Genomic DNA, 22,809 nt, shown 5'->3' with positions numbered 1-22,809 from the left:
GATCCTGTGCAGGTGTTGTTACACAAGTGGTCTGCCACTATGAGGACGATCAGCTGTCCGTCCTGTCTCCCTGTAGCGCTGTCTTAGGTGTCTCACAGTACGGACATTGCAATTTATTGCCCTGGCCACATCTGCAGTCCTCATGCCTCCTTGCACCATGCCTAAGGCACCTTTACCCTGATGAGCAAGGCCCTGGGCATCCTTCTTTTGGTGTTTTTCAGAGTCAGTAGAAAGGCCTCTTTAGTGTCCTACGTTTTCTTAACTGTGACCTTAATTGCCTACCGTCTGTCAGCTGTTAGTGTCTTAACGACCGTTCCACAGGTGCATGTTCATTCATTGTGTATGGTTCATTGAACAAGCATGGGAAACAGTGTTTAAACCCTTTACAAGGAAGATCTGTGAAATTATTTGGATTTTTACAAATTATCTTTGAAAGACAGGAGTTTATATATATATCCATCACTATATCCATCACTATTTTTCACTTTCTATCTCTATCTTTCGTTCCATCTCTGCAAGCTTAAAATTTACCTTGTGATAAAAGGTCATTATGAAATATATTTCTGTCTGTATAGCCTAAATCTATATTATTGACACGTCCTGAACAAACACAAAACAAATCACTAAAATGTCACATAATTATACACAAACAGTAAACAAATGTGTTATTCCAAAACTTTTGCATTTATTGTTTGACTGTCTAAATACCAGCCATGAAACCCAAGTCTTTTTATTATTCCGAACCTATAAAGAACATGAAAATCCCCATATTAACCCGTGTGTGAACAATTTACGAGAGCACAACTTCAACAAATCCAATCAAACTCAATAAATACACACCTCTGTTGTTTCACATCGAGCTACAGCGCATAAGCCTGGCATCAGAAAATTGACTGCTGTCATCCCACACAGTGCATGTTCTTGGGGGATTCTTGCTTGTGGATAAGGGAATGTTGTTCTCATAATGGCCCTTTGCTTTATAAGGCTCAGTGCCATCTTTCCCTCATTATACCAAGGGCCTGAAAACCTCCAATGCTAACAAACCCACAAACCAAGCCAACAAACATGTTGGTCCCCTCTCCCATCCCAGATCCCAAATAGGTCCAGAGGCGTTGGACTAGTTAACCGTAAGGTTGCAAGATCAAATCCCTGAGCTGACAAGGTGAAAATCTGTCGTTCTGCCCCTGAACAAGGCAGTTAACCCACTGTTCCTAGGCAGTCATTGTAAATAGAATGTGTTCTTAACTGACTTTTTTTTTTTTTTTTACTAAAATAATAATAAATCATGCATAAAGTCATACCCTAAGAGCACTGTACTCATTAGCAGCACTGAACACATAAAATAACTGATGCTTTGAAATACTACTCTTTTTCAGAACAGTAAAAGTGTGGGGAAGAGTTTAGTAACCGAGCAATCTAAGTCTTTTACATCACTGACAGAATTATAAAGGAGCAACCATTCCTGGGAATGCCAGATATCCCGCCCTCTTGGATGGCATTCCATGATGACATCACTGTGGTTTTGGGTCTTCCCAGTCTTCCCAATCCCAGAGATGGGCTATAAAACTCTTTTAAAGACCCATCATTACAAGCAATGGAGCCATCCACTTCAAAATCAAAAGCCTTTGATTTGCTGAGTATGGCTAACAACGATTTAAAAAAACATGTCAATGAATCAAAACCCTGAGGCACGCAAAACACAGTGGGGAGGTTTGGAGTGGGCTGCCCAAGTGTGTTTGTTTTGAATGTGGCAAGGGGTGATGATATAATTTTGTTGGGTGTTTGAGGGGATTCCTGAGATAGTTTCCAGTGACTGTGCTGTATTTAAAGCATGGGTTTGGCGTTACTAGTGTTCACAGCCTAGAAGGTGACTGACTGGGGCATATTCCATATGGCAATATACCCTTGCTGTTGAACTACTTATGAGACTGTCACCAAACACAATTATTTCAAGGAACTGCATAGCATTCCTAATAGCTAGCTTCACATAATGTCATTAGCTTCGTCGGTAACCGCGGCACTAACTAAAATAAGGCAGAGCACTTATTTTCCCTCCCAAGGCAAATTAAGTAGATTTAATTTTCAAATAAAGCATAACTTAATGGCTACTTAATGGCTACTTAATGGCGCTTGAACGCCATTGAGGATCAGCCAGTGGCACAGAGGGAATTCAGTGGAAAGTAAAGAGCTTAATGGTCCTACTGAGCATAGAGTCATTTTCCCATGATGCCTTATGATGCCTTCCACTTGGGTGAGGAGATACAATTTCTGATCAAAGAGAGCAGCCCATATGAGACATGATTTCAGAGAGATATCCTATACAGTCAATGCTCGTATGCATTCATCGTCATTCAAAATGTAATGTAGGTAAACCCCCTGCCTCTTACGGCAATAAAGACGTATGAGTGGTTTATTCTTGGTGGTTTATGGGGAAAGACAGGACCGGGCAGGGAAATAAAGATCAATGTAATGCACAGAAGAAACAACATAATGGATGGCAATAAAAAATGACTGTAGTCTCATATTTCTCATGTTCTCTACAATGTTTCCAAGAAAGAGATTATTCCATGTTCAGAACCATGACAGGTCTAACAGTAGAACACTGAGCAGCAGTGTTGCAGAGATTGTACATTTGTACATACCTACGTACCACTGAATAAACTTTTAGCTTGTGAGGTTTTTCTCTGACTAGGCACGGTTGAGCAATAGTGATGGGTGAGTGCACCAGAAGTGAACAAAGCTTGGCCGAGCATCCCAGGACACGGTCCCTGTCACTCTGACTGACTTTCACTTCATCAAACCCTATCATCTAGGACGAGATGGCTAGGCTGGGGAGGGTTTAATACAGGCCTCCAGCCATCAAATGTATTCATGGGATTCTGAGATACCAGAAGAAATATCAAATAACTACCACATTAGTTGACAATATCTCATTATCACACCCAGAAGGAAACTAATTACTTAGAAAGCCTGACTCCTATCTTATGCCATTGTTCATTATGTTTATGCCTGCCTATGATGAATGTTAGGTCTTACGTAGCTCTTATGAAGGCTTTATGAATGCATACATAAGTAGCGTTGCAAGTGTAACCCTACCACTTGGACTTCTGAACCCACTATGTAATGCATTAACTTCACATTTTTGTAGTTCCTGTCTGAGATGCTTTTCAACTGTCACTATTTCTGATGAGAATGGATGGTGAATGTGACTTTGCTAGCTGGAGTGACTGATGTAGCGTGATTTATTTGTATGAGGTCCCTGAACAGATCAAAATCATCCTCCGCTACTTTCTCATTTTTCTCCATTGACAATCGGGCCTTGAGAGGCAAAGCTCCTGTGATAAGAAGTGATTTATTTGTGGGAGTCTGAAACCGAACCCGAGGAAATGATTCAAATCCTAACACAATTTGCACAGCTCATGGTCTACGCAGTTAGATTATATACACAATAACCTTCTATGGTGGCATATAAATCTCCCTACACAATTATACTCTTAACCTTCATGGCTGCCCTAAACAATGTCTGGAGCACAGGCAATTCAGTTATCCCTCACATCAAGAATCCAATATACAGTTGAAGTCGGAAGTTTACATACACTTAGGTTGGAGTCATTAAAACTCATTTTTCAACCACTTCACAAATTTCTTGTTAACGAACTATAGTTTTGGCAAGTCGGTTAGGACATCTACTTTGTGCCTGACACAAGCAATTTTTCTAACAATTTTTTAAAGACAGATTATTTAACTTATAACTCACTGTGTCACAATTCCAGTGGGTCAGAAGTTTACATACACTAAGTTGACTGTGCTTTTAAACAGCTTGGAAAATTCCAGAAAATGATGTCATGGCTTTAGAAGCTTCTGATCAGCTAATTGACATCATTTGAGTTAATAGGAGGTGTATCTGTGGATGTGTTTCAAGGCCTACCTTCAAACTCAGTGCATCTTTGCTTGACATCATGGGAAAATCAAAAGAAATCAGCCAAGACCTCAGAAAATAAATTGTAGACCTCCACAAGTCTGGTTCATCCTTGGAAGCAATTCCAAACGCCTGAAGGTACCACATTCATCTGTACAAACAATAGTATGCAGAATAAACACCATGGAACCATGCATCCGTCATACCGCTCAGGAAGGAGACGTGTTCTGTCTCCTAGAGATGAACATATTTTGGTGGGGAGAAAAGTGCAAATCGATCCCAGAAGAACAGCAAAGGACCTTGTGAAGATGCTGGAGGAAACAGGTACAAAAGTATCTATATCCACAGTAAAACGAGTCCTATATCAACATAACCTGAAAGGCAGATCAGCAAGGAAGAAGCCACAGCTCCAAAAACGGCATAAAAAAGCCAGACTACGGTTTGCAACTGCACATGGGGACAAAGATCGTACTTTTTAGAGAAATGTCCTCTGGTCTGATGAAACAAAAATAGAACTGTTTGGCCATAATGACCATAGTTATGTTTGGAGGAAAAAGGGGGAAGCTGGCAAGCCAAAGAACACCATCCCAACCGTGAAGCACGGGGGTGGTAGCATCGTATTGTGGGGGTGCTTTTCTGCAGGAGGGACTGGTGCACTTCACAAAATAGATAGCATCATGAGAAAAGAAAATTATGTGAATACTGTATATTGAAGAAACATCTCAAGACATCAGTCAGGAAGTTAAAGCTTGGTCGCAAATGGGTCTTCCAAATGGACAATGACCCCAAGAATACTTCCAAATTTGTGGCAAAATGGCTTAAGGACAACAAAGTCAAGGTATTGGAGTGGCCATCACAAAGCCCTGACCTCAATCCTATAGAAAATTTGTGGGCAGAACTGAAAAAAGCGTGTGTGAGCAAGGAGGCCTACGAACCTGACTCAGTTACACCAGCTCTGTCAGGAGGAATGGGCCAAAATTCACCCAACTTATTGTAGGAAGCTTGTGGAAGGCTTCCCGAAACGTTTGACCCAAGTTAAACAATTTAAAGGAAATGCTACCAAATACTAATTGAGTGTATGTAAATTCCTGACCCACTGGGAATGTGATGAAAGAAATAAAAGCTGAAATAAATCATTCTCTCTACTATTATTCTGACATTTCACATTCTTAAAATAAAATGGTGATCCTAACTGACCTAAGACAGGGAATTTTTACTAGGATTAAATGTCAGGAATTGTGAAAAACTGAGTTTAAATGTTTTTGGCTAAGGTGTATGTAAACTTCCGACTTCAACTGTATATACACATTGTGAAAAGAGACAGGACAGTATGCTTTCATATTTCTTCAGCCTGCCAGCACTGACATGCGAAGGATTTTATCATGCGTTGAATTGCAACCACTATCCCCTGGTCCTTTAAAAAAACATGTTACAGCAACATCAGATACATCTATTTAATTCCTCTTGGGTATAGGAAGCATGCTACTGATCGTTACAATGTACAATGTATGTTACAATGTACAAGGTGGAAAAATCCTCCATTCTGCCCTTGAGCAAGGCAGTTAACCTCAACAACAAATGCTCCCCGGGCGCCGATGACGTGGACGTCGATTTAAGGCAGCCCTCCGCACCTCTCTGATTCAGAGGGCTTAGTTTAAATGCGGAAGACACATTTCGGTTGAAGGAATTCAGTTGTGCAACTGACTAGATATCCCATGTCCCTTTCTCTTCCCTTATTACTCAAGAAAACACTATCTGGCTCTCTCACTATGATTCCTATAGGATGAGAAGCAAAGAACATCTTGCTATAAACAGCATGACAGATTTGCCCTCCCCTGTGGCTGGGTGAGGTGGGTCAGTTGGAATATTGGCTTCACAGCCACCTTAGCCTATCCCTCTGGGCAATAAGAGCTGTCTCTCTTTATCCGTTTGTCTTTCTCTAGTTTTCTCTAGTCTCTAGCGTTGCTGCTGATTGTTGGCCCATCACTATCGACTATGGCCAGAGGGCTTGACAGGCTCCCATCACAGCAAAATGAAGCCCATCGTTCTATCCATTAGAGCAGAAACTGGTCTGAAAATCAATGCTTTGCATTGGACCGTTCTATTCTGAGGGGTGGGAGGGGGTTACAGAACAACAAAAGAGAGTTATCTGAATCTGATGCTGTGGAATGTTAAATCGTTTAATCAAGTATGGATCTGTTCACTTCCTGGGGGCACACGGCAGGTTCCTCAACACCCCACCCATAGCCTGTGGTAGCCTCTGCGGGTGTATTGAGGTACATGTACAACTCGGGACCCCCAGGGAGAGTAGAGAGCACAGGGGTCAGCATCAATCGTCCGCCCTGACAACCCTCTGCCTCTGTTTTGGTTATCACACAGCTGGAGGTGCTGAGAGATAGAGAGAGCAGAGGGGGCCAAGGGTCTATCAGAATGTCCTTACACCCCATTATCACAGGACACTGCCCTGTGGCTATGACTGTGTACATCCCTGTACAGGGTGTCACAATGCATCACCATCCATCTGCAGCCTATAGCACAATGTGATGAAAAGATTACATAACAAAATAAGCATAAGACCAAATGGTGCTAGTATTAGCTTATAGCCATACATTTCCGATGTTCTTTTCTTTTCTTTTTTTCATTTAACCTTTATTTAAGTAGGCAAGTAATTTAAGAACAAATTCGTATTTACAATGACGGCCTACCAAGAGACAAAAGGTCTCCTGCGAGGACGATGGCTGGGATAAAAAAAAAAGTAGAACAAAACACACATCACGACAAGAGAGACACCACAACACTACATAAAGAGAGACCAAAGACAACACAGCATGGTATCAACACATGACAACACAGCATGGTAGCAACACAACATGACAACAACACTGTAGCAACACAACATGGCAGCAGCACAAACATGGTACAGCACGAAGGGCAAAAAGTTAGAGACAACAATGCATCACGCGAAGCAGCCACAAGTGTCAGTAAGTGTCTATGATTGAGTCTTTGAATGTAGAGATAGAGATAAAACTGTCCAGTTTGAGTGTTTTTTGCAGCTCGTTCCAGTCGCTAGCTGCAGCAAACTGAAAAGACGAGCGACCCAGGGATGTGTGGGCTTTGGGGACCTTTAACAGAATGTGACTGGCAGAACGGGTGTTGTATGTGGAGGATGAGGGCTGCAGTAGATATCTCAGATAGTGGGGAGGGAGGCCTCCTATAAGGAACATTGGTGGCAAATCTGATGGCCAAATGGTAAAGAACATCTAGCCACTCGACAGCACCCTTACCTGCCGATCTATAAATTGTAAATTACGTCTCCGTAATCTAGGATGGTAATCTGAATCAGTGTTAGTTTGGCAGCTGGGGTGAAAGGGGAGCAATTAGGATAGAGGGAACCAAGTCTAGATTTAACCTTAGCCTGCAGCTTGGATGTACTGAGAGAAGGACAGTGTACTGTAGTAGAACACAACTAGTTTACTAGCTACCACAAGCACCATACCACACAGCTTGGCTTTGTTTAACAATGTGGGCTGGTTGGTTGTAGTAATAATAGTATGGCTGTCTAGGTCTCCTTTTGACTTATATTTAAGGACTTCCTCTTCTCATCGCAGCCCTGTGTCCTGCCCTTCCTGCCAGACCTCTTGTCATCCTCCTTGTCAAGTGCAGGCCTGTGCTTGTGCAGTCATTTTGGCAGCTCTGCTTTTAGGCACAGGCTGGCCTACTTTTAGACACCGTTAGCAGAGCAAATAGACCAAATTGGATGGATTCAGATTCCCCCTGCCAGCACGCTGCAGACAGCCCCAGGAGTTCACTGCAGGGTGCAGGGCTTGGTGCTCTTTTTTCTCTCTCTGTCTCTCTTTCTCTCCTTCACTCCCCCCTCTCGCTGTCTCTGTTTATCTCTTTCTTTCTCTCCCTCTCTGTGCCTCCTTATTTATCTCTCTATCGCTCAGCTCTGGATCTGGTAGCAATACGATGTGCACCAACCAGTCAAAGTCTGTCTCTCACTGACTGCAGCTGTGAATGAGATTACCAACTAGGAGGTGATAAGGTCTGCAGGTTGGCAGAAGGTTATAGGGGCAGAGAATACTGTTTTAACATCTATCATAGTCTTCTGGGGAGCAATAAAGTAGAATGGAATGGAATAGAATAACTTTATTTTTCCAAAAGGGAACTTCAATATAGATGAGTATTGAACCGGTGCCTTCAGATCTGAATGTGACATTTACTAAAAAACTATGGGAGAAAAATATGGCGGTTTTGCCATTTCAACACAGTCCCTCGTCCCTGGGCCCCTTGCCATCCTGAGTGTAATAATATTACAATAAAACATTAGGAGGAACGTTCCAGAACCACTGGAATTCTACTGGACTAGCTAACCTCATTCCTTACAACCCCAGATAGGAAGAGACACATTTGTTAGCATTCATCACCGTAATTAGCTTGCCGCTGTTTAAATTCATCAAACACACTGTCTTATGTCTCTGTGATCACAGACGAGCCAGCCAGACACAGCACTCAGCTCCACGGCCCACAGTCAGGAACTTAATGAGAGAGAGCTTCATTACTTGAATCATGTGACCTGAGAGCTTTCTTCTCTGTGACTGAGCTTCACTTGCATGGGCCCACAGACAGACACAGGAACAGGAAATCTGATGAAGGTGTTCATTCATTTGGGGGATGTGAGTTAGAAAGGCTTTAATGTAGGTTTGTGTGTCTAATTATTCCTTTGATAATATAAACAACTGCACTGCCTAGGCTTGTTATGGCTGACAACTCCACGGTAGCAAACAACACAAAGTCACTTACTACACTTATTTCACTGTTTTCCCGAATGAGATTCTTGCCTCTCAAGAATACTTCTATACCATATCACCACTCTAACTCCAGCCTGGTCTCTAGCTATGCAAACCTGTTGGTAACTTGTTCTTAGTGAACGTCCTTACTTGATCTGTGGCTCTTTTGAACGGGAGACTTCCACAGTGCAGGAAGTGTGCCAGACTCTCTCACACACACCTGTCTGGCTCACAAAGGGCGACATGCTGAGACAAGGCATGACACACCTGTCACAACCTAACCTGTCACCTACTCTGCCAGTCCCTGTGAATCACTGTACATTTAGTTTCAGTGTCTGTCTGATGACTGATACTGAGAAAATAAAGACAACGACCACATCATCTACTTATCTACCACACAGTGGTGACTGGCCATTAATCAGAAATCACTAGGATGAACTAACTTTGAACACATCTAGTACAGAACAACACACAACAGTGAAATAGTGGTAGCCTTCTGGAGTTAGAGCTGATAAAATCTCGAACTGTTGCAAGAGCTATCACCTCTCTCTCTCTCCCTCTGTGTGTACCCCTTTAATCTCTCTTGAGTCCAATTATTGTCATTTCTGGACTCTGCTGAATAGATCAAGTTACCAGATACAACTGCACTATAAATAGTTCCCTTATTGAACATTAGCCTGTAAAGCACTGAGATTTTGAAGTGGTCTTCATTAGTCAATGTTACTAAGCCATAAAGCAAATCCATTTAGCAAAACAAACAGTTAGCTTTAAGTAAAACTACAAAATTCTCCCTCGATAGAGAAACCATCTGAGCTTCCTTATTTCAGGTATTTAAGACAAATATAAATCTAATCTTAAGTGTCCTTCCCTCTCCCCCAACACATGTAGGGTACTATGTAGGGAATAAGGTGCCAAAATGAAGGGCCATGCTTTACCTACACTCCATCTGTTTTGTCACAACGAGCCTGTTATTCTGTGTGTCACTGATCCTCAGTGAGGATGAAATAAGAGTCACACAGAAACCACCATCTGTTTGCAAAAAAAAATGTCATGAAACAAAAATAGATATACCTTTCAGGAGTAATGCATTTCGAGGAGTAATGTTTTTAGGAGTAATGCATTTCAAGGAGAAATGTGTTTTGAGGAGTAATGTTTTTTTAGGAGTAATGTATTTCAAGGAGTAATGTTTTAGGAGTAATACGTTTCGAGGCGTAATGCATTTTGAGGAGTAATGTTTTAGGAGTAATGCGTTTCGAGGAATAATGCATTTCGAGGAGTATTGTTTTTTTAGGAGTAATGCGTTTCAAGGAGTAATGCATTTTGAGGAGTATTGTTTTTTTAGGAGTAATGCGTTTCGAGGAGTACTGTTTTAGCAGTAATGCGTTTCGAGGAGTAATGTTTTTTTAGCAGTAATGCATTGAGGAGTATTTTTGGGGGGGAGTAATGCGTTTCGAGGAGTACTGTTTTTAGCAGTAATGCCTTTCGAGGAGTAATGTGTTTTGAGGAGTAATGTTTTTAGGAGTAATGCATTTCGAGGAGTAATGCGTTTTTAGGAGTACTGCGTTTCAACAAGTAATACATTTCGAATAGTAATGTTTTTAGGAGTAATGCGTTTCAAGGAGTAATGCATTTTGAGGAGTAATGTTTTTTAGGAGTAATGTGTTTCGAGGAATAATGCATTTCGAGGAGTAATGTTTTTTTAGTAGGAATGCGTTTCAAGGAGCAATGCTTTTAGGAGTAATGCGTTTCAAGGAGTAATGTATTTTGAGGAGTAATGTTTTTTAGGAGTAATGCGTTTCGAGGAATAATGCATTTCGAGGAGTAATGTTTTTTTAGGAGGAATGCGTTTCAAGGAGCAATGCTTTTAGGAGTAATGCGTTTCAAGGAGTAATGCATTTTGAGGAGTAATGTTTTTTAGGAGTAATGCGTTTCGAGGAATAATGCATTTCGAGGAGTATTGTTTTTTTAGGAGTAATGCATTTCGAGGAGTACTGTTTTTAGCAGTAATGAGTTTCGAGGAGTAATGTTTTTTAGCAGTAATGCATTGAGGAGTATTTTTTTCCCGGAGTAATGCGTTTCGAGGAGTACTGTTTTTAGCAGTAATGCCTTTTGAGGAGTAATGTGTTTCGAGGAGTAATGTGTTTCGAGGAGTAATGTGTTGAGGAGTAATGTTTTTTAGGAGTAATGCATTTCGAGGAGTAATGCGTTTTTAGGAGTACTGCGTTTCAACAAGTAATACATTTCGAATAGTAATGTTTTTAGGAGTAATGCGTTTCGAGGAGTAATGCGTTTCGAGGAGTAATGCATTTTGAGGAGTAATGCGTACCATATGTCGTGGGTACTAGACAAGGCTGAGCGGAGCTACTCAGTCAATGTCTAAGAGTTAGGGGGGGGAAGAGAGAGAGCTGCCTGTACAAATGTGGTTTCTGACAGGCTTTCACTTTATACAGACTCACACACACTTCCACAGACCCACACACATGTACCCACACACACACACATACCCATCTACCCACCTCCACCCATCACAGACATGTTGAAACTAGAGAAGGAAGCTGGATAGGGGGATATCTGTGAAGGCCCAGGCACATGTGTCTGTCTCTCAGTTTGTAGTAGGCAGGGCTGAAGGGAGGAATGGGTTCCCAGTAGGGCCCTCAATGTCTGGACTGACAGCACTATTAGACCCCTGCCAGACAGCCAGGAAGGACAAGGTTACCCAAACTCGTGGTTCTGAACGCCGTAGGATTTTTTTTTCTTATTGGACAAGTTCAGGTAGTTTCTCCCTGTTTCAGTCCATTTTCTTCCATTTGTTGCCTACTTCAATTAAATAGAACTGTAGTGAATACGACCTCTCTCTTACTCTGAATAAAAGCCATGACAGAAAGGTGCCTCATTATGAATGCACTGAGAAAGGAGACTCAGAGAAGAGAGAGAATAGAGATATCCTCTCTTTTCAGGAGTAATCTTATTGAATCCATCCGACTAGGGTTAGAGGGTTTTCTGACTAAAGCAAGGGCCAAGGCTGTGAGAGCTGTTAGGGGCAAAGGGAGGAAGTGCACACACACAAACACACACTCCTGAGGTGACCGTTCTGATCTCACATGGGAGGTAATGGGATAGCGGTACTTCGGAGCAGAATCAGTATTCCATCAGCAGTTCCACTGGGCTCTAGGAAGTGACCCAGCAAAAAAAGTATAATTATGTGATTGCTGTTCTCTTTCTCAAACATACACACACACACACAAACGCACACACACACAGAGCATGTCTGCGGTGACATCATCAGTATGTTGAATAAATTGTCTTAATGTTGTTCCCCGTGCCCTGAACCGTCTTTACCTTTAATAACACTACAAATGAGAAATCACATGGGAATAGGTACATGTTTATTTCTCTGAGACAGTGACATGCCTGGAGCGAAGATGTTTATATCTTCTATATGAACTACATCAGGCTCTGTGTTTGTACAGCTGATAGTCATTTATTTCCCCTCTGTAGGGGAAGCACACAAAGTGGTTTACACAAGGCTAGAATAATAGTGTCCCTATACCTTAATCTCACAAAGCTACAAGACAGAGCCCCATTGCCATAGCTGAGGATTAGTGGGAATAGTATATTATAGTGTTCCCATTGGCATTTCATACAGGCAAACGGCTGTTAAAGGTTAAGAACACCTCAGAATGCAGCAAAATATACACTGCTCAAAAAAAGTAAAGGGAACACTAAAATAACACATCCTAGATCTGAATGAATGAAATATTCTTATTAAATACTTTTTTCTTTACATAGTTGAATGTGTTGACAACAAAATCACACAAAAATGATCAATGGAAATCAAATTTATCAACCCATGGAGGTCTGGATTTGGAGTGACACTCAAAATTAAAGTGGAAAACCACACTACAGGCTGATCCAACTTTGATGTAATGTCCTTAAAACAAGTAAAAATTAGGCTCAGTAGTGTGTGCGGCCTCCGCGTGCCTGTATGATCTCCCTACAATGCCTGGGCATGCTCCTGATGAGGTGGCGGATGGTCTCCTGAGGGATCTCCTCCCAGACCTGGACTAAAGCATCCGCCAACTCCTGGACAGTCTGTGGTGCAACGTGGCGTTGGTGGATGGAGCGAGACATGATGTCCCAGATGTGCTCAATTGGATTCAGTTCTTGGGAACGGGCGGCCAGTCCATAACATAAATGCCTTCCTCTTGCAGGAACTGCTGACACACTCCATGAGGTCTAGCATTGTCTTGCATTAGGAGGAACCCAGGGCCAACCGCACCAGCATATGGTCTCACAAGGGGTCTGAGGATCTCATCTCGGTACCTAATGGCAGTCAGGCTACCTCTGGCGAGCACGTGGAGGGCTGTGCGGCCCCCCAAAGAAATGCCACCCCACACCATGACTGACCCACCGCCAGACCGGTCATGCTGGAGGATGTTGCAGGCAGCAGAACGTGCTCAGTGTGAACCTGCTTTCATCTGTGAAGAGCACAGGGCACCAGTGGCGAATTTGCCAATCTTGGTGTTCTCTGGCAAATGCCAAACGTCCTGCACGGTGTTGGGCTGTAAGCACAACCCCCACCTGTGGACGTCGGGCCCTCATACCACCCTCATGGAGTCTGTTTCTGATCGTTTGAGCAGACACATACACATTTGTGGCCTGCTGGAGGTCATTTTGCAGGGCTCTGGCAGTGCTCCTCCTGCTCCTCCTTGCACAAAGGCGGAGGTAGCGGTCCTGCTGCTGGGTTGTTGCCCTCCTACAGTCCTCCTCCATGTCTCCTGATGTACTGGCCTGTCTCCTGGTAGCGCCTCCATGCTCTGGACACTACGCTGACAGACACAGCAAACCTTCTTGCCACAGCTCGCATTGATGTGCCATCCTGGATGAGCTGCACTACCTGAGCCACTTGTGTGGGTTGTAGACTCCGTCTCATGCTACCACTAGAGTGAAAGCACCGCCAGCATTCAAAAGTGACCAAAACATCAGCCAGGATGCATAGGAACTGAGAAGTGGTCTGTGGTCACCACCTGCAGAACCACTCCTTTATTGGGGGTGTCTTGCTAATTGCCTATAATTTCCACCTGTTGTCTATTCCATTTGCACAACAGCATGTGAAATGTATTGTCAATCAGTGTTGCTTCCTAAGTGGACAGTTTGATTTCACAGAAGTGTGATTGACTTGGAGTTACATTGTGTTGTTTAAGTGTTCCCTTTATTTTTTTGAGCAGTGTATTATAATCCTGTGTGGCTCAGCTGCAACGCCAGGGTTGTGGGTTCGAATCCTACGGGGGACCAGTACAAAAATGAGAAAATGTTTCTAACGCTTGGAGTCTTCACAGATTTGACAAAAATCGGGTGACTTTAAACACTACCTTTCTTTCCTTAAATTTATGATACATGTTCTTCTTCTTATATAATTTACTAAGCATTTATCAATTGAATTACACATTGATCCAAAATAATGTATGTGATTGCAAAATACAATGCTTCAAACAGAAAGAGTAACTTTAATATGAGTAATAAAACAAAAATCGATACTGTCATTAACGTTTTTTTTCCAATAATTACACATTATAGTTGTTTGATGCGCGTTTGATGTCTAGCTGTTTATGAACATTTATGAATGTTGATCTGGAGGATTGACAGAGCATTTTGGTATCTGTTGTTATGACGCTCAAGATAATTAGCCTACTTCCCGGACAACATTAAATCAAGATTCTTAAGATAAGATTACGGTCTGTGTATGTTTTGGTCTTTTGTTTTCCAAGTTAAAACTGATCAATCGGGAACATGAAAACTGCCTGTTTATTCCTTTTTGAATAGAAATCCCCCCAAAAATTGCTTGTTTTTTTGTTTTTGCATATAAAACAAAAAAAAAACTTGATATTTTGATGTTCAAATGTGGTTGGGGTTAAATGTGGAATGCCTGGTCAAGTGCACAGCCAACTCTTCCTGTCCTTTCAAAGTAGGAGGTCACCCTTCCAACTCCATTCTATAAATCTATTCATTCATTTCTGCTCATACCGTGCCACAGTTCCAAGATAAGGTAAGATTTCTACATTTCTACATATGATTTACTGTGTATTAACTTAATGAACTGCTATTACTGCTGAACTGCTGTTACTGTAAATGGTTAGCTGACTGATAATTCCTAGCTACCTAGCTAACCATTGGTAATCTGGGGAGGCAGTGGCGGCAGGTAGCCTAGTGGTTAGAGCGTTGGGCCAGTAACTGAAAGGTTGCTAGATCAAATACCTGAGCTGACAAGGCAGTTAACTCACTGTTCCTAGGCCGTCATTGTAATTAAGAATTTGTTCTTAACTGACTTGCCTAGTTAAATAACGGCTAAATAAAAAATAAAAAATTCTTATTAAATGATGTTATACAGTCAAAACAACCGTATCTATTGCTAGACTAGAGATATGCTTTAACTATAGTTAGTCAGTGGTTTCACATCTAACTAGCTGGAATGAAGCACGGGTGTGAATAGTAGACATGTAAATATATCCTATTACTGTTTGCAGCAGGTCTCCAGCTACTCAAACCTGTCTGATCAGCCTGATGGGGTGTTGTGGGTGTGTCCAGCTTACACCTGTGCAAATCTGTGTGTGTATAGCAATGGAATGAAACATCCAACCAATACCTCAAGTGTCGTGCTGTAGGTCCACCACACACCTGAATGGTTGTGGGGTCCTGTCCAGAAACAACCCCTAGTCCTACCCACAGACACTTGTGGAGATCTGAGAAAACTGGACAGGTGTAAGCAATACTGCCAAAATTGCACAAAGACTTTCAGAGGGTAAGATGGAGCTCTCACCATGTCACTACCTATCAATCCTGCTCAGATCTCCACAAGTGTCTAGACTCTGGGCAGTAGGGGCTAGGGGATGTTTCTGGACACGCCATGGGTTTTATGGTAGCTCAGTTTGTAAGTCAGTCAGTCTGGCACTGTCAAAAATTGTTAATAGCTGTCAAATACTTGCTTCCTCTGTCCTCAATAGCATTTCCTTGATTTGCTGCGTCCTCTCTCCTCGTCTCATTCTCAAAACCCATTGGATGAGAAGGAAATTAAGGAAATGCAATTGAGATTCTCCCTTTGTTTCCTCCATCCCTCACCTCCCTTTCAAAGCACATTGAGGGAGAGGATGGAAGGTTCCTCCCCACTGTCTCCAATGCACTTTCAAGGAGAGGCAAGGAGTGGAGGAAACAAGGACATAGGAAGCAAGAATGTGATGTCTAGTTTTCACACACACACACACACACACACACACACACACACACACACACACACACACACACACACACACACACACTGCTTGAAGAGTTGACTGATTATAATGATTTAATTCCTGGTTATTATGACCGAACCCATTGCATTATATTATTGTATTAAATGATTATATCAACTATTTAAAAAAATATAGAAATGCTGTTGTTTATCTTCTTCATTCCTCTGGAAGGATTAGCATGGCTATAAATGATAGAGAAGTTCAGACCTGGCAACTAGGCATGACAAAGAAACATTCCATGTCCATATTTCATGTGACATTTTGAATGATGTAGATGTTTTGTTGTTGCTAAGAGTTACGGTCTCATTGTGCCTATCTAGACTCTTAACCCTGTAACTCCACATGTGAAGCTGCAAGAACATGTCTATTTAAATGTATATCAAACCTGAAGTCACACATTGGCCCCTTTATTTATAGAAAGTCCTTGATGTTGATCTTTGACCAGATTAGAGGCTTTATTTGACTAAATCTGGTGTCGGCTGAGGGAAACATAAACATAGCAGAGAAAAGACAATGGGAAGAGAGAGAGAGAGAAAGACAGAGAAAGACAGAGAGACCATTGTTCATAGTTCACCTATCATGTCTTGCCCCGACATGCCACACTGTCTGAGTCAATTTGAGCTATTCTCCTTCCCATAGGCAGCAGCAAGGTGAAATACACATTGTCACTGACAATAAGCCTTTTGCAGCATTGTAGTAAATTACAACAATTTACAAATCAAATTCTATTGTTGGCTATATTCATTTTGAATTATGCAAATACATAATGAAAAACAAAATAATATATAAACTAATGCTAGTTGATTTAATACATTTTCATCCAGAACAAATGTTCAACCCAAATACTGCATGCTGAACTAGATTGTGCCTCCAAGCTACAGTAAGAGAAGTAATCACTAGTAGAAGGCTATAGAGAATGATTGTGTGACACAGAGTTTTGTCTGACTAATCCACATGTTGTAACTTGTAGACTGTCTTCTTCCAGCTAAATGCAGAAGTACTGATCTGTTGTTAACTTCCTCATGCCAAAGCCTCTTTACAAAAATTCCAGATTTTCCACACACCATGAGCCATTCACTATGGGTTGAATCCTAACTTCCACTTAAATAAAATGTTTACTTAGTCATGCAGTGATATCAATGGGAGGCTACATACATTTGGAAGATAGGATTCACCCCGATGTCTCAGATCCCTGGCGGATAACTATTGTGGTCTCCCTATTGCATGCACTTGCTTGCTGGTACAGTACTGCAGACTGCAGGTTTTTCATAGGATTATATTTCCAAGCTCTTCTTGGATACAATGGTGCTGATGCTCAGTTTCTGTCTTTCTGGTGCAAAGTGACAGAACTTAGTGCCAGTCTGCCAGCTACATGTGTCATCATGCGCAGCAGTGGATGAGAAAGGAAGACAGCTAAATGTTTTTCAGAAATCCTCTTAGGCCTCTAAGGCCTAATGTTGAAGATAAACTTTAGAAACACAATCAATCTCCACCTTGGGTCCTGGGTGGGGAATTGCCTGGTTTTGATCACGTCGTAGTGCTTGATCATATGAGGTAAAGTTGGCAAGAATCCCTCCTCGCCTCAAATGTCTGTGAAATCACTGCCACACACCATCTAACATTAACATTGCCTGCCCTAGCTCCTCATTATTAAACCCAGTTCTGCTCTGTAATTGCAAGGGGCGTGTGTGTGTGTGTGTGTGTGTGTGTGTGTGTGTGTGTGTGTGTGTGTGTGTGTGTGTGTGTGTGTGTGTGTGTGTGTGTGTGTGTGTGTGTGTGTGTGTGTGTGTGTGTGTGTGTTGGTTATTCTACCCTCGTGGGGAACTAAAATCCACAAAAGTCGAGGACAAATGCTATTTTAAGCTTAGGGGTTAGGTTTAGGGTTAGGGTTACAATTAGGGTAAGGGGTTAGGTTTAGGGTTAGGAGTTAGGGTTTGGGTTATGGGTTAAGGTTAGGTTTAGGGGTTAGGGAAAATAGGATTTTGAATGGAAATTTATTTTAGGTCCCCATGAGGATAGAATACCATAACGTGTGTGTGACTGTGTGTGTGTGTGTGTGTGTACACTTTATGCGTGTGCGTGTATGAATTTGTGTATGTGTGTGTTTTTATCTGCCACAGATATCCCAGCCCCAGACATTACAGGGTCTGGTACAGGCTGGTACCACAGCAGACCGCTGTCATTCCTGGTGGACCACAATGCTTACCACAGCACATGTCATACTGTGGGCACCAGCCGCCAGGCATCGACCTCACAGGGAAACACTGGATGAGGCACAAAGGAGCCCTGGCCTGAATGGAACCCCCTGAATGGAACTTCAACCTACACATTCTCTCACAGCTGCAGTCTTCATAGACTCTAGAGACACACACTCAGACACAGCATATCATACTGACATAAAACATCTTATTAACTTAAGCCTAAATGAAGTAAGCCTCAGGTGTCTAAATTGCGCTGCATGCAGCAAAATAAAAATACAATTATGGAGGAAAATATATTTAGATTTTTGCTGCTTAAATGTCAATTTTTGTTTGCCATTCCCAGAAGGCTATTCATTCTAGTGCTGTATTTTCCTGCATCTCTAAGAGCTATGTACTCTGCGAAGCATTTCTGTACTTGGACGTCACCGTTTGATGGAGTGGGAGCTGTGTGAAGGGTCAAATGCCATGGGAGAGGGTTCTACCACACGAGGTGAGACCCTCCTCCCAGCTACCATCTATCTCCATAACATCTGCCCAGACTTGAAAAGGTGCATCACTAAAGTCATGACATCTCACAGCCAAGGTGTGATTATGAGTCATCCTCAGGTGGTAGAAACCCCTGGGCATCAGTGTCCTGTTTCTCGATACATTTTTTGTGACATGCACAAAGGGAAATTACAAGCAACCCCTGCCTTGAGCTTGCGGGGGCTGCCACTGCAATTCCACCACCGAACAAGCTTCCTGTCTTGACAGGATACCAAAGGCAGAGAGGGGAACCCAACACCTGAGCAGAATACTGAGGCAGTAGCTGCTAAAATGAACCCCCGGGTGTGTGGGAGGGGTGAGCCAGGGTTACCATATGCCTGATGTGCCAACGGAGAACCGCTAGTAGCTACAGTGTACGTGAGAACAGGGGGAAGGAATAGGAGGAAGAGTGTTGTCTAAGCAGAAGCAGTGTGTGGTCGAGGTAATGGACCCTGTTGTGTTCCAATGGTTTCCATAACTTGAAATGCTCACCACATACAGTACATTAATACGCCTTTACTTCACACCGGAAAGTGGGGAATGTAGAGGATTGTATAATAACAGCTCTTTCCAATGAATGATAGTTTGTTTTCTTTAGATATAACATGCTGCTCTCTTGGTCTTTGACATTTGAAAAGTAAGGCGTTAACTTAAACTAGGTTCCAGTAGTATTTACTAACCACATGACCTGACGAGGACCTCTGGGACCTTAGCCTATAAGGCCCAGAGTTTTCCCTGGTCAGATCACATGGTCAGGAGAAACTCTGGACCCTATAACAATTACACTTGCAAAATAGGTGTTCTGACCTCCAACTTGCAGGACAAATACACTCTCTCTGGCCAAGTAGCCCACACTGCCAGCAAAGGGGGCTACTCCAGGGCTTCAGGGAGGAGAGGATGGATGAAGAGGGGAGCGGGAGGAGTCATACAGGGAGATTTAAACACCTCAATGAATTTGGAGTTATATTTATGAAAAGCACCAGTGAAAGAAAATAGCTCTGGTTGCAACAGAGATGCTATAAAGATATGGAACGCTTGAGTCTGAGAGAGGAGCGGACATGACCATAATACTGAATAATCACCTCAATTAGCCTACTCCTACTTGGCAGAGAAAGAATGGCTGGAACGATATAAAGGGGTTGAGGTTGGGATGGGGTGAAAAGGCCAACCAGCACTGAGATAATTGATAAATCGTTACAGATTAGAAGTGAGAATGCTGTGAAAGTCATGACCTTCTACAGATGGGCCACAGTTAAGGCCTTCTCTTGTTGCCATTGCAATAGGTGTGACAATGTGCAATGTAAAAATGGGTTGGCTTTAGGAGCCACCACCTTCTGACCATTGTGTGAGCCATTTGACATGTCCTCTTTCTCCTGCCCCTTAGCTATCTTTAACACAGCATCAGTAGGGACTTCTCCTCTGTGTTTTCAACTCAGTCCCATTCACATCACTCAAAATAACGCATGATAACACTTATGCGTCCTGGGGCTCTGTATTACATAAACCTGTTGGAGTATGGAGCCACAGCAGCACTTTAAATGCATCTACCACAGAGGTAATACAGTCTGCTATTACATTACCTTATTATTACATTAGATTATTAGGTTATAACTGATTAAATGTATTGCTGTATGGATGAGCAATGAAGAAGTCTGAAGGTAAGAGCTTACGTTTAAAATGCCATTTTTTAGGTTTGAAAGCTGTATTGCACAGCAATGAGATAAATTCCCTTATAAGCATGAGAAGCTAAAGACATGAAAAAAATCCACAAGATATTCCCCCGATATGTCTGCTTCAATGTATCATGCATTCACAGTACCACAACACTGAAGAAGAACTCTGAGAATGTCATCTATTTAATAGATGGATCATAGCCAAGGGGGGTTAGGTGCACCCTCTCCCCACTCTCTTCCATTATCATAAATAAACCATGCCCATTGATGTCAGTGGCAGAAGGGGCCATTCTCTGTGCTCATACATCAACATATTGAATACCCAGGACCCAGGGTGATCCTGCCATGTCAGACACAGGAAAAAATACATGGTCTAATTCAGATGGGATGTGTGAAGTCATGCTTATTTCTCCCTGTCCATCGAGAAATGTTGTAGTATGAGAAAGTGAACTCCTAACTTGATAATGACATTACTACAGATGGTGATAAGAAATCACTTCACCATGTTTTGGGCACAATTATGAAGAATTCGTTAGAATTACGCACTGAGTAGATGCGTCACAGAACTAGTCATGTACACACAACTTACCACTTGCATTCTTCCCACAAATGAGGTATTGATACTGCTGTAGGAACCCCCATAACTCCGAATCGTTGTTGATGGCCTGTTCGAGGGACTCAACAGTGAACTTAGGGATCCCATTATCTTTCTCCACAAGTGCGCTGCGCAGTGCGCGTGCGTACACCTCTCGGAAAAGACTCTCCATGCACGCTGTCAGGTAGATGGCAGCGTGCTCGTGGATCCTCACCGCAACTCGGCTGTCCACCATCCACCTGAAGAACTTCCCCACGTTGAAAATGAGTCCGCATCTGAGTGACTTTCCGCGGCTGAACTTGTCCTCGGTGCTCATGTTGTACATAGACAAGGCACTGAGTGCGGCGGTGATGCAGTTCACCGAGACTGTCCAAGACATGACAACCTTTATGGCACTTTGAATCTCGTATTTGGTGCATTTGGCATAGCGCAAACTCAGGCGCTGCGCTTCCTTGGCGACCCTCACGAGTGCGCGGCTTATGAGGACCGAGAGCCTAGCCAGGATCTCCTGTGACACGACCCCCAGCCTCAACTCTTCGTCCTTGTTCAGTGCGCTCTCTACTTCCCCGAGGCTCCATGGCACGTCCTCGAGCTCGGGTAGTTTAGCGCACTGGCCGGAACAATCCAGGATATCGGAGTCTTCGACCAAGACTGTATTGACCGTGTCCAGGCTGTTGTGGCGACTGTGCATGGAGTCGGTTAAATGCCAAAAATTCCCCCCATGCGCATAAGGTATATGTGCCTCGGAACAGCACAGTGAAGCACTGGAAGACCTAAAGGAGTCTGCTGCTCCACCATAACCCGAATCAAGCGTCAGATCCTCCAGGGTCCTCGCCACTGACTTCTTACTACTGCTTGCCATAACTGCACCTCATACTGTAAAGAGGACTTTGGAATGAATGGCTCAAAATGTCTCACAACGTCGCCCAATGCAATTAAATGAACGCAATTAAAGCCCGACTGCGATGTATTTTGACGTGTCAATATTTTATCCGGTTGCCTTCAGTGGAAACGAATCAAGTTGATATTTCTCAATCCGAACTAAAACTTCGAAGTGTTTCCATCATAGCACATAGAGCAGCTACAGTGGTCTGTGTTTTACGCAGTAAGATCCTGGTAGATGGAGGCGGGGCTATGTTCTTCAAACAGCCAATACACTCGGCATAACTCGAGCAGTGAGAGAAATTTTGAATTAGGACCACCTCATCATACAATTTCATTTACACTAGGCTACTCAATTCAATGTATATCCCAAATGGGGAGTGGATATGAAATATCTATATATCTATATAATTTCCATTCTTTTTAAAAAACGTCCTATTTGAAACTATACCTTCATAAATGAAGCAGTCCTTTAACATGCTGTAACTTGAACACGATTTCAAAATTCAAGGCTAATGATCTGACTGTAATGGATTGGATAAACTGGATAATGTGATTATCCACATAATGTGTCATGCTATGGATAGAAAAGTCCCTTAGGCATTTGTTCTGACAGCAATAATGGTAACATGACTCAAGGCCATCAATAATGGATGACATGCATAATGTATCTCTCTCTGTGGTCCCTTACAAGGAGATAGCTAGAGCTCATTGAAAAGTAGACATCTGATTTCCTTGCCAAGGTCAGACATTATACTGCATCATTGACTATTAAAGATGCATAATTTTATTGACCAAGGCTTGATCACAATCAGAGAGAGCGAGAGAGATGTTTGTGTGTGGATTGAGCCTCCGACAGGCTGAAAAGTGTAACAGGCACACTAAAACTGAATGTGTTTGAGAGGGAGATAGACATATAGATAGAGGAGTAGAGA

General features: G+C 42.6%; 1 protein-coding gene across 2 annotated transcripts in view; it reads right to left on the bottom strand.

Annotated features, from left to right (window-relative positions):
- Positions 1-22,080, bottom strand: part of LOC109866813 (ankyrin repeat and BTB/POZ domain-containing protein BTBD11-B-like) — a 106,445-nt gene extending 84,365 nt beyond the window's left edge. For both annotated transcript variants that reach the window (XM_020455658.2, XM_031801916.1), the window contains exon 1: positions 20,987-22,080. In XM_020455658.2, the coding sequence (XP_020311247.1) occupies positions 20,987-21,854 (868 nt within the window). In that variant the 5' untranslated portion in view covers positions 21,855-22,080. The remainder of the gene's footprint in view (positions 1-20,986) is intronic.
- Positions 22,081-22,809: the final 729 nt, after the last annotated feature.

Source organism: Oncorhynchus kisutch, linkage group LG22 (genome assembly GCF_002021735.2).
Source record: "Oncorhynchus kisutch isolate 150728-3 linkage group LG22, Okis_V2, whole genome shotgun sequence".
In the NCBI taxonomy this organism is placed as follows: domain Eukaryota; kingdom Metazoa; phylum Chordata; class Actinopteri; order Salmoniformes; family Salmonidae; genus Oncorhynchus; species Oncorhynchus kisutch.
The sequence above is the reverse complement of the archived record's forward strand: the minus strand, read 5'-3'. Positions and strand labels throughout refer to the sequence as shown.